Raw genomic sequence first — 13,668 nt, 5'->3', positions numbered from 1 at the left:
CTCCATTTTAGCCACATTAGGTTAATTACATGACAGATACATGACAGAAGGGAGGAGGGAAGGCAGGGAGATGGAGTGAAGAAATATGCTACATACAAAAAACCCACAAAGCAGACTCATGTTAGACATTTATCCTCTAAAAATTAGTAAAATATCTGTAAATCATTTCTAAAAGCAATTTGAATAGTTGTGTCTAAGATAAAATATGTTGACTTAGCTAAAAAAAAAACCCAAAAAACAAAAACTGGCAGGGACACAAAACTAATGACCCCAATGATGTTTCTGAAGAGCATTACCTGCTGGCACTTGCTACCTCCCTTGTAAGTCACATACTTTCTTATTTAAGTAAAAAGCAGCTGTGATTCTTCATTGCTTCACTGAGGAATCCTCTGCAGATGCTGCTTAAGGTGATAAGCAGCCTGCAGAACATCACAACTTGAATGACCTATGACTCCACAGTATTCAATTTAGGAAGTACGTGCGGGTTTTATTGTGTCTGTGCTTATCAGCAACGGGGCTGGAGACCGAGCTCATATTTATCTAACACAGGTAGATATGATGCCTAGAGTGATGGAGCACAAGTGAAATCAGCAGTGGTGTGCCAGGCTTCTCTCTATACATATTTGTACTGCTGCTCAGCTTCTGGATATTGGAATTCAAGTATCACTATGCTTAGTGTTATCTCTAAAATTCTTCATAGAAAAATGAATGTGCAATTTGAAAAACATGAAAAAGCAATTCTTTACCCAAGAAAAATCAGGGTAGGTGGATGAAAATATTTATCTGAATGACTGCAACATAGAATCTCAAGCACTTGGAATGTTTTTAAATATTCAAGCCAAAATGTGCAAAGTGTCATTTTACACATGCATGCTTTTCAGTAAATGTATCTCAATCCTTTAAGATGACAAATGTTGCCTTCTGAAAGATGTGATGCTGCACCACTTTTTTCACTGTTGCTCAGAAAAAGTATGGCATTTTATTTTATCATCCACCCTCTTATTTGACAAGACCCTATTTTACCCACAGCCTCCCCCACCCATTTGAGGTAGAGTCCCTTGAGCCTGTAATTGGCAGGAGATGAAGCGATGATGGGGAGTGATCACAGTCAATAGCTTTGATTAACAATAAGGTGGAAAATTAGCAATGCTAGCATTCAGCCACCCTGCCCTCTCCCTCCTCCATATGCTCCCTCACTCCAGGCTGACGGCCTCGCAGAGGGCAGTCAGAGCCCTTCGCCAGCTTTGAAGTGCAGCAAAGGTGCAAGCAGAACAGAGAATTAGGGAAATTAGGGAGAAGTAGAGATGCTGCGAGTCATGATGCTGGGACGTTCGCATAGCTTAGTGTGCCGCAGGAGGGGCAAGAAGGACGTGTGCTGTGTGCTGTCCTTGTGTGTGTTTCTGTCACATGTGGATTTACTTGTGTCTGGACATGCTGTGCTCGAAATGGCAACTACTGTTACTACTGTGACCCCATCAGCAGCTCTGGTGTTGTTTCCGACAGACCCTGAAGACCTAGAGAAGGGGAACGACAACGGGACGCCAAACCCCACCTCTGATAACGATGACAATTCGCTGGGCTATACAGGTAGAGTGTTTCCTTCCCAAATACTAACTGCCCATTCCTCATATAATGCCTCCACTTCCATCAATCATCAACCACCTGTGTAAAATTATCTAATCATTCCTACTTCCCGCTAACAGCCAAAGAACTTCTTGCCCTTGTTTTCCAGACTTCATTCTTTAACTGGGAGTTCATTTTGCTAAAGAACACATTTTGGGGAAAAGAAATTGACATAAAAACTGCATACATCTGTGTTGTCTATTTTTGATATTAACAAATGCTCATCAGCCTGAAACTTTGATATTGCATATGTGTTTAGAACGATAATATCTTCTTAGAGATTTAATATGTGAGTAAATTGCTATCAAAAGAAATAAAAGACTACATGCAAATAATTGGGTTATTTGCATTTGGAGGAGTTACACTCATAGTCTTATAAACAACAAAAAGTAAACCCTTAACAAGAGTGATGCAAATCATAATTACCAACTTCTATCTCAGGATGTGTTTGCATGGCTATTGTCACCTCATCCACAAGCTACTTCTTAAATAGATATGTGTTTACACCAGCAGAAAATTAGCAAATTAACTAATTGAATGTGTGGGAAATAATTCATATTATAAATGTCTAAAACTGATTACCCTATAAATATGTAAAAGTTTCATGCAGAATTTGTTAGTTGTAAATATAATTGCATAAGTTGCTCACCTAACTTAGAAACAATTTGACTAAAACTTCAGATAAAAGCAAAAAAAATACATCACATAACCTGTTAAACAATGATGTGATAGTGGTCTTGTAGTAATAGCAGCTCTTTATTATGTTCTTTTCATTAGTTCTTATTAGCACAGTTTTCTACAAACTTTTCTAGGTTGTGGGCTGTGGAGGGGGGGTGTGTGTGTGTTGGGGTAACTGAAATGAGTGATAATGCAGAACCCTTCTATATCACTGCAGTCTTACAGATGACTGTGTTAAAAAGAAAATAGTTCACCTTGGCGTAAATGAATACACTAGTACTTTAGGAGCACGCTCACTATCTTCGTATATGTAATTTTCTCCAATATTATCCCTAGTCTATGTAATTTGGTGTTTTAAATATTTGGAATAAGTACTAAAATTAATAACACCTTTATGAACAATGTTAACATTTATTACATTTATTTTAGTATTATAAATATCTTATTCTCATTTTGTTCCTATCTTTCAACCTAAGAACTGGCATTAAAAGACCAATAAACCAAAGCCCATTGGGGGTGAGATGGTGAAGAAGTTGGTGTGATACTTTTCCAGAAACTTAGCTAGAACCAGAGTTCTAAATGTCATTTCTTAATACAGTAAGTACCAAGGGAGTTCACATTTGTGAAAGGAGGAATCTGAGGTCGTGTTCTTTCTCCTGAGCATCCTCCATCACCAGTCCTAGTTCTATTTCCTAGTGTTCACACAGTCTAAACTGCATTGTTTAGATACGCTAATAGCATTTGCCCTTTGTCTCTTATGGATTTCCTGAAAATTACATATACCCAACACATACATCATGTTGTGCTGGAGCATTGAATTAAGAGATCTTTACAAAATTGCATTTAAGATGAAATGTACCATTTTTTAATTTTTTCATTCCTATTTATTTGTCTCCTTCAGGTTAATTAGTAGTTATATTTCTGCATTAAACACATCATTAGATGAATTAAGACAAGGTAATAAACTGATAAAATTATCTTTATATCCTACAAGGAAACTAATTAAAGAAGCACATTTAATGCAAAGTTACTAGAAAACAATCTTCTGAACGATCTTTTTCCTGAGACTGTAACTGTTTGTAACATGTAATACAAAATTTATTCTATTTCAGTAAATTCTTGATTATTTAGGAACCTCTCTTTTACTGTATGAATTAAATATGCCTTTTGTGTGTCTTTCATTTGCATGTTGACCATTTCTTTGCTCATTAAAAACTCCATTGGAAGTAACAAGAAAAATTAAAGTGTTTTTCCGCTTGATAACAATTATAAAGGAAGATCACAATCGGCTCTGAAGTGGAAATAATCATATTTTACACACCATCTCAAAATGACTGTGCAAATGGTAGATACTGGGTGTACATTTTTTAGTATATGTTGCTTCATTTTATTGAGCTGGCATGTGACAATTTTCTTTCTCCACCTAATATCCATGTACATATAACCAAGTAAATCTTCCTAGAGGAATCTGTAATTCTGGAAAACATAATTTGGGAAAAATAAAACAGTCCCAGGGGAAGGTCACCAGTTCACTAAAATTCATAGTCACACATCTCCAATGCTCCCTTTTTTGGTCACTCCAATGGGTATAATTTTCATTGCAAGCCAATTTGTCACTACAACATCCACTATGAAACTCACACCATTTGGGACCATCACTCTCAAACTGATACATCAAACTAGAATCAATTGGTTCATAGCATACACATGAATTTATTTTTTATTAATGATACAACCAACAAATAATAATCTCTTATTAATAGTACTTGCTTCTTACACCATATATGCTACTTACCTAAATTGAGTAAGTGATTTAATTGGTAGGCCCAAAAATGGGGGGCAAAGCGTACTGTAGAGTTCAGGGTAGAGGCGTGTATTGATTCCTTTCTTCTTACTATCTCCAGATACAATACTATGAAGCCATGTTAAGTTTGCAAACATTTCGGTCTCTCTCCTACTGATCAATATATGCAGAGTGATTTCTAAGGTGGCACTGTGGTGTGTTATTGAAGTAGACTTGTGCATTATTTAGAGAAGCAGCCCATTTCCTGTTTAACCAAGTGTGTCATAAATATTGGGGATCATTTACCAGTTCACAGTATATAGTCTTTGTTGCAAGAACAAATAAGATGGGATTTTAAATCAGCCCTTTGTGGGGTCAGACACACATCCCAAAGAGGATGAATATGTAATAACAACATTTTTGAAAAGAGTTTCTAAAAAGGGTACCTTGTTTATTGACTTCTGAAAGTACATATCGTATTTTACAAATATGAAAAAATTAAGTAACATATCCAAGAATATTTAAATACCTGAAATGCATATATAACCCATGTACACCTTATGTAGTAACACAAAAGTTAAAGGGAAATCTGTCGATACATTAAAATTCAGCAAATAAGTGAGAGCTAATGATAACTTGGTAATATTCTTAATCTTTTTTTAGAAAATAGTAATTATCAATTGTAAAATAATTAGCTTTATTTCTTTTTCTGAGTGCCAAAAGAGTCTGTAAATTTGATGTTTTATGTCTAAAATACATCCTTAGTCTCCATTTCTGTAAGAAAACATGTCCCATCTTCATAGTTCTGTTTTAAGGAATAGCTTCTTATACAATGGCATATTGGCAAAAAAACCTGAAAGCAAATTTAAATATCTTCAGAACAAAAAACTGTCAGTGACATCAGTGTCAATTCAAGTAAAAATCTAGTCTAGAAATCCCAGAGAAATTTTAAATGAGGATCATGGAGTCCTTTAAGTCATCTGTACTACCTCCAAATAGTTTGAGTGTGATTTTGTTTGAAAGGAAATAAAATATATGCACTCTTACAAAACAAATATTCTGGACAAAATAGTATGTTTGCCCACAGGCACACAGATAGCAACCCCACACCTTGTTTGCCTCATGTTTTAAAATCTCAACAGGTAACTGTTCATTGGTAACATTGATTCTTCTGTCACTCTAAATTCTTAATTTAATAGCTTCACAATTAAAACAGAAGCTTGACTCTGGCATGTGTACTTTTTTAAATTATGCATTAGTACTAATATCCAGCATTCATTACACATTATGTATGCAATACAGTTTTTTAAAACAGTTTACATGCAGTAACTCATTGAATACTTATAACAACACACTCAAAAGGTGCTATTATTAACAGTGACAGTGGCTAATATCTGTTTCAACATTGTAAAGGAAAAATAGTTCAAAATTAATTATACATTTTATAAGCTCACAGTTTTTTATTTTGATGCGATTGTAGCTATAACCTACACTTGAGCATGAATTCAAAAATTAAAAAAGGTTAACCATATTTCTTTTACACAGACCTAGTCACCAAAATTATAAGTATCTGCTTATTCTCACCCAAGATTTGTTATTATCACAATAACTAATGTGCATATTTTTAAATCAAATGGGCCAAAAGCTTTAAACCAAAACCAGAATCTTCCTATTTCATTTTCCTTTTCTTGAACCATTTCCTTTAAACAACTTATTTTTCTTTTTTCTCTTTAGGTCTCCTTCTAGTAATTTCTTTTAGATTTTTAAATCAAATGCAACAAAAATAGTTCTTGATTTGTGAGTTTTAATCATTGTCTAGTAAATGTTTTTCCCATTTTTTCACCATCGCATTCTCAGTGAAACTAACAGTTAGAGTTTATATTGATATTACTAGGCAAGTTTTCCTAGGTGAGTCTACTGCCAAGCCAAGCAGTGTAGTATAATAGCATTTCCTTCTTTATACAAAAGTGTTTACTTTCTGTAGTTAATTGCATTTTTAACTTCCTATATGCTTAATTATATCTAATATTACAGACATCTCTATCATAAAGCTCTTCATGTTTATGTCCCAAACTTATGGTTTCTCTCTAGACCTGGGACTTTTTCCATTACTTATTTTAGATCCTCCATTTCCTAGATTTCCTCTTTCCTGGTTTATCCTCTTGTTAAGAGAAGCCCAGTCTACAGAAAGCACTTCATAATACCACTTTAAAAACATCAGGAACAAAGAGTTCCTACGATGTGATTGTGGTGCATTGTCCATCTTTGGTTGTTGTTTGTTTTCCTTCATTATTCTGAGTACAAGATAGACATTTCAGATTGATGAATCATTTATTTCCATTTTGGAAAATTTTATTTTTATTTAAGTTTATTGGGATGACTTTGGTTAATAAAATTATATAGGTTTCAAGTGTGTAGTTCTATGATACATCACTTGTATCTTAGCATTGTATCATAGTATTTATATATAGCATTATTGTCCAAAGTCAAGTCTTCCATCATCATATATTTGACCCTCTTTACCCCTTTATTACCTCCCCACCACCTTCCCTCTAGTGACTACCACACTGTGTCTAAGTTATGTTGTCTTGAGTTATTTTTTGTCTGTTTCTCTGTTTGTTTATTTGTTGTTTTCAGTTTTATACCCCACATAAAAGTGAAATCATATGGCTCTTGATTTGTTCTGTCTGATATTTTTCACTTAGCATGATGTTCTCATGATCCATCCATGTTGTTGCAAATGGCACTATTTTTATCTTTTCTTATGGCTGAGTAGTATTCCATTGTATATATGTGCCACATCTTCTTTGTCCAATCCTCTATCAAAGCATACTTTCCATGTCTTGGCCACTGTAATTAATGCTACAATGAATAATAGGGGTGCATATATCTTTGTAAATAAATGGTTTTATTTTTTCTTGTAGATACCCAGAAGAGGGATTCCTGGGTTACATGGTAACTCTACTCTTAACTTTTTGAGGAACCACCATACTGTTTTCATGGTGGCTGTACCAGTTTACATTCCCATAAGCAGTGAATGAGGGTTCCTTTTTCTCTACAGCTCTCCAACACTTATCACTTATTTTGTTGACAGCAGCCATTCTAACGGGTATGAGGTTGTATCTCATTGTAGTTTTGATTTGCATTTCCCTAATAGCTAGTGAAGTTGAGCATCATTTAATATATCTGTTGGTCATTTTTTAAATATAATGTCCCATCTCTTCTCTATGCTCTTCTTTAGAATTGTTATTAGTCAGAAAGTGGATCCCTTAAATTGATTAAGTCTCTTATATTTTCTTTTCCAATTTCTATCTATGAATGATTTTAGAACATTTTTATATCTGTTTATCAGATGTTATATTTCTGAGCTTTTAAAAAAATTCTTTGTTGTCCAAAGAACTTCCATAAACTGAAATTTCTGACTTTAGGCAACTGCTTTTTCTGTTATTCATCTGTGGTTCCTAATAGATAGATGGTATTAGAAAGCCACACAAAATTTATTTATTTACAGGTGAGAAAACCCAGAATCTTAAATCTATAATGATTTAACTAAGATAGCAAGATATTTAGCAGTCAAAATAAATAGAACTGCATTTCCTGAATTCATGTTTAGTGCATTTTTTTTCTTTTGATTGATGCTTTTAAAGCACAATAATTTTTTTTGGAAAAGAAGGAAAACCTTATACCTTTTAGTGTGTTGAGCTAATGAATGTCATTACAGTTTCTGTTTTCAAGCCTTCACTTCTACATTCCTTAAATATTTATTTGTGTATTTATTTTTCATTTATTTGTAGAGAGGGGGAAGGGAGGGAGAAAGAACAGGTGAGAAATATCAACATGCAAGAGAAACATGTCCCCAACCAGGGACCTGGCAGACATGGGTTCCCAACCCAGAATTGAACCAGCAACATTTGGGTTTGCAGGACGATGCCCAACCCACTGAGCCACATCAGTCAGGGCTCCCTTCTGCATTTTTAGTGCATTTCTTAATTTAAAACATTTCACAGAATTTCTAGGAAGTGAGAAAGTATAGGAAAATTAACTGAAGCACAAAATAAAACTAACACTTTACTTTAATGGTTATATATATTTTTAAGTACTTTATATTTGGCTCTAGAAAAATAACACACTATTTTAAGTTTATATAAAATATGTCTATTCTATTCTCCATGAAATATCTAGATAATTATTTGTTCATTTACTTAAAATTTACATACCAAGTGCCTACTCAGTGGAAAGTACTGCACTAGACATACGGAAAGATCTAAACTCTATTAGAGTCAATATCAGGCATGGCTCCTCTTTGGATCCTCATATCAGACGGCCCCTCATTGACCTCCTCTTGGCTGGTTTGTGCAGCATTAATCTGTGCTTAGTAGAAAATTAACAAACCCTTCTAAAGTGAAAACTTAATCATACTGGGAATGAAACCATAACCTCATATTGATTTAACCCATTGGGTTCATCATCAATAGTTAACAGAAAGAGGTGCATTTTTTCAGAGTTATAAGGTTGTAAAATTTGCTTTTGTTTTGAATGATTTCAGTTATTAGGCAATTCTACCAATTCTCTGAAAATATGAAAGGGAGTGCATGACACAGAAGACTGAAATAATGGATTAAATGTATGTGTGATACTCCAAAAATGTTTTTCCTTAAATAGAGAAAATGAAAAGTTTCACTTTTATAATAATTGACAATGGGGAGAAGACATGCCTAACTCTGTCTTCCTGAAGTTTAAGGGACATGGAACACGGAAGCTTCAACTGGATTAGGGCATTAAAATGTTGAACTCAACAATGGGATTCTACGAAGGACAGTTTAAATCAGTTTATCTCAGTTATTTAAAAAAATTAAGTAAATTTTGTATTGTCCTTACATTATTAACACTATGTTATTTGTAGAGTTTTTCATGAATACTTTGGACATACAAATTATTCCCCAAAGGCATTGACTATGATACTTAGAATGTGTTTACATTTTAGTGTGGAAAACTGCAGCCAAATATTGTGATTTTTCATAATAGGGGAAGAAAGAATACAACATCTGAGCTTATATTAGGCGAAACTTTAATTTTTATAGAGATGTTGAATTTAATTTTGCTTTCTTCAAGTAGAAATTCAAGTGGAGAAAATACTTTTTAAGAATACTTCTGATTTGAATTTTTGAAGGATGCTTTTGACTTTTAAAATGTATTGAAAAGCAACAAATTGTAGAGGTGTGTAAATAAGTGGATACACTCAGAAACAAAGTAGGTAGGCATTCCTTAGGTATGCTGACATCCTTAAGACAGAACACCTGTATATAAAGAACCCGATTAAAAGTGTATAAATGAAATTTTAAGAAATAAATAATCCCTGTGTTATAACAAATACTGTAAAGCAACTCCCTAATTATCCAGATAATTCAGTGAGAATCTTCATTTTTCCCACCAATTTATGCAAGACAATTATTATTTTAGATTAAATATCTTCCACCTTGTCTGCACAGGCCTGGTTTTGCAGGTGACTCCCTACTAACCCAGAAACACTTGCCCTGTGCTCAAAGTCTTCTAAGCAGTACTTATCAAGAGCATGAGGCTCAGCTCTTATTCCACAGCTGTAGTCTCATTCCTGCACTGCTTTAGATCCCTTCTGTGGTTCTATACTAACCATCCTCCCACTTTTTTTTAAATAACCAGTCACTTCTATTTACTTTATGACATGATATACTTGTTAGATCCATGGATGACATTAAGTTAGTACTCTGTTTAAATATCCATCGGGTATTTTATTTTAGCAAAGTTAGGTTCTAAAGATCATAAAACCAGGTAGACTAATAGTAATATACCTATCAGAATTAGATTAAAATGTAAGTCATTGCTCTCATTCACTGTCTTGTCACTAAAGATGTTACAAAGATGCATACTTAGAATACCACCAAATATCCCAACATTTACAAACACAGGTGTTGTAAAACCTAGTAAACACCTAGTTTATTCTTTACTGATGTGACTTCATTCTTGTGCATGTATTACTGTCTCCTGCTGTAGCAAGTTCTAGTTTTCTCAAGGACCTTCCCCCGACTTTTCTGAAAATAAAATGTCATATTTCCAACCCTAAGATTAAAATGTTATCCTCACATATATATTTACCAGGTTGGTATAGTCACATACCAACCTGATATATAGTCACCTGATATGCTGAGCATGTCAGACTGAGCCAAGACATGCATTTAGAGCTGTATTAATGTTACTAAAACAAAAGAAAATCTAATATCAAGGGAAATTGTTACCATTTTATGCAGTGTTTGATAGTGAGGGCATATCACTTATCCCACCCCCATGAAGAAAGTTCAATTAGACTACCACCAAGTTGGCTGGATGGACCTATGCTATTACGTATCAGTGGCTCAGCATTATTCTGTGCTAAGGACCATCTGGGCTCTTAGCATATTGGTAGCCATTCAGTTTTGTTAAGAGTAACACTAGATCTTTAAGCCATAAATAATTCCCTCCCTACTACCTGCACACATTATTCATGAGCTAACCATGCAAATAGTGGGATAGTGGAGGGAGATGAAGAATGGCATCTAGGTCAACACTGCCACCTGTTTCCTAGAATCCTTCTATGTGACACATTTATTTGTGAGTGTTCAGTCAAGGACACTGATAGCCTCAGTTCTGAATACATTTCAAAGCATCCATCTCATACCCCTCTTGCCCAGATTTTTTGTTATGGATGCTCTAAAAGTTGCCCTTCTAATACCTCCCAAAATTATACAATCTTCTAGCTACCATCCCTGAATCAATCTAGGTCCATACCTCTAGCTATCTGTACTTCCAGATAAAGTGGACAACCACTTGTACCATTAAAAGTTCTTCCCTCAGTAAGGAATTACTTTCCCTACTGTCCTTCTTGGTATTCTTGTATGGGCTATAATGGAGCAGAAGTCCACTTCCAAACAACACCAATACATCATGCAGAAAACCAACTACATATTAGACTTAGTTTTTTCCCTTGTTGACTAATTATAAGAAACACCCCAGGTGACCGTATATACAGACTGAGGGAAAGGTAGCAATGTGCCAGGAATAGATACATCATGAATGGGAGCTATCTGCACATGCAGCATTCTTCTGCTTTGAGTGCTTGCTTAAGCTTAATATTATATTACTTTGCCCATGTTAATTCCACTGATGATGGTATACTGCTGAGCACACCCAATTTTACGACAGACAGTCAAGCATCTCCCAGTTCATGATGGTGGCATTATTTGGGGAGGAATTTAGGTCCCTTGATCAGAAGTTCAGTCGCTCCTAGATCAAAGTTGCAAGATAGAAACTACAACTTCAAAAGGTGATTAGCTTTATCCCAAAGAAGTCCTTGCATTTTTCTGAAGCCCTAGCTGATCTATGCTATGATTCTGTCAGAACTTGCCAGAAGCACCATACCACATCCCAATGTTGCACAGTTGAGTTTTTTCCTGTCATGTGACACAAACAACAGAGCTTCTTGGCATTGCAAGCTGATAAAGTAGAGCAGCCTTCTCTCAGCCTCCTTTTGCTAAGTCACACTAAAAAAAATAGCATTGTGGGTAGCTGGGAAACAGGAAGAACTAGCTCATCCAAATGTGGTATGTTTCCTTCATTATCCAAAGATACCCAACAAGCAGACAAGTCGATGAAAAATGTAGGTCAAACAGTAGTCAAGGAGATCCTGTGGCTGAGTGTCTCTGTTTCCCAAACCTGATAAAGGTTTTGGAAGAATTTGCAGTTGTAAAAATCAGAAATAAGTCTAGCTATTTTAATGAGAGGTCATGCAAAGTATTGGATTTTCCATGACTCTGTTGTTCATGTTGGAATTAGTGGCTAATTACAATTGCAGCTCTTTCTAACTGCATCCCTAGCCTACAGAGAACAAACGCTAAAATGCTGTTTAAGGACAACAGAACTCCTCTTTTGAGTGTAGTATTAAATGCCTTGTTGACAGGATTGACCTCTGAATCCTTTCAGGAGATAAAGTTGGAGCATGGCTAAGTATGTCACAAATGATAAATCCACTCAAACATTTGAATTCCTCTAAGTCATCAGTGCCTAATAGAAATAGAAATGTATGCCCCAAATGCAAGCCACATGTTTACTTTTAAAATTTCTAGAAGTCATATTTTAAAAAAACAGTAAAAAGAAACATATAAAATTGTTTATAAAATTATATTTTGTCCAACATAATATAGACAAGATACTTTAATATGCAATCAATATATTATTGAGACACTATATTTTTTGCACTGTTTTACACTTGAAGAATATCTTTATGTGGACCAGTCCCTTGTCAAATGTTTGAGAGCCACATGAAAACCTCCCTCTCCATTATGCCAGGGAATTTCTGGCATCTAAACTTTCTTTACTAAAATGTAATTTGAGTCTGTTTTAGTCAAAACCAAGCACACAGCTAGAACCACTTACTTCCAGCTGCTCAAACTAGCTCTTAGATGCCAGAAACTCTGTTAAATCCAATCACAATAAATGCAGCCACTTTAAAATCACTTTTGTTCTTTCCTGGTCTAGCACATTTAGAGTCATAGCTCATAGATACTCTCCAGGTTTCTGTTGATATAAATTAGCAAAATCTATTAAGCCTTGTCTTGCTGATTTGGGTATTGCAGTTGTGACATTTTGGAATATGAATTTGTGATCTATGCTGTGGAGGTGATTAGGAGTGAAAGAGTGGGTGAGGTAAATGGGTGTCCTTTAACAAGATAACTCCTCAAAGTTTCCAAGCAAGGCAGTTCTAACCTCACCTGACGGGAAGAAAGAACTCTACCTTTTGGCAAAGAAGGATTAGTGGGATTTGGGGGCTGGAGGACTCAGGTTGATCTGAACCCATCCACATATTCCACATATTACCCCATTTTCAGGTTCCTGCACGTTCCCCAGTCAATGTTCTAAATGTTCACGCAAGAGACCCCAACCCAGCATTGTTAAGTCAATATGTTCAATTGCAGTAGCCCTGAGGCTACTCCAGGGCTACTGGAGTTAAGTTAAAAGAAGTCTCAGCGCCCCTCATTGCGCCTGCAGCCAAGAATGTAAAATGCTACGTATATCACTCCTCTAAATGATGTAGGGCGGGCAGCCCACATAGTCCTAGTGTTCTTTATTAATGTCATAATAACCTACTGCAGGAACCATTCAGACCCCCAAAGCTTTACCTCAATTGGCACTTCATTATAGGTGACCACAGGTGATTCATCATGGCACTGTTTCATTACTTTATACTACCAATAGCCAGGGTCTCCTTTTCAAATTGCATTCAGGTCTCACTCATTTTCAATCAAGTAAGTGAATTAGCAAATTCCAGATTCTCATCCTGGAGGTTCCATGGCTGACAACAAGTGTCTACTGCATGGAGTGCCTCTTTTCAAAACCTGGTAAAGGATCTGGAGGAATTTGGAGTTGAAGAAATCAGAAATATGTCTATAGCTATTTTCATAAGAAAGGGATTTAATACAGGCAATCAGGTGCTTACAAAATCACTGGAAGAAGAGAAGCTAGGCCTCCAAATATAATCCCTAGGATCAGTCAGCTCAAGAAGTTCATCAAAGAAG

General features: G+C 35.3%; 1 protein-coding gene across 3 annotated transcripts in view; it reads left to right on the top strand.

Moving 5' to 3' along the window:
• Nucleotides 1–13,668, top strand: part of ROBO1 (roundabout guidance receptor 1) — a 1,159,940-nt gene that overhangs the window by 652,076 nt on the left and 494,196 nt on the right. For all 3 annotated transcript variants that reach the window (XM_036017943.1, XM_036017942.1, XM_036017946.1), the window contains exon 3: nt 1,504–1,587. In XM_036017943.1, the coding sequence (XP_035873836.1) occupies nt 1,504–1,587 (84 nt within the window). The remainder of the gene's footprint in view (nt 1–1,503; nt 1,588–13,668) is intronic.

The sequence above is a fragment of the Phyllostomus discolor genome, chromosome 2, assembly GCF_004126475.2.
Source record: "Phyllostomus discolor isolate MPI-MPIP mPhyDis1 chromosome 2, mPhyDis1.pri.v3, whole genome shotgun sequence".
NCBI classification, from domain to species: Eukaryota; Metazoa; Chordata; class Mammalia; order Chiroptera; family Phyllostomidae; genus Phyllostomus; species Phyllostomus discolor.
The sequence above is the reverse complement of the archived record's forward strand: the minus strand, read 5'-3'. Positions and strand labels throughout refer to the sequence as shown.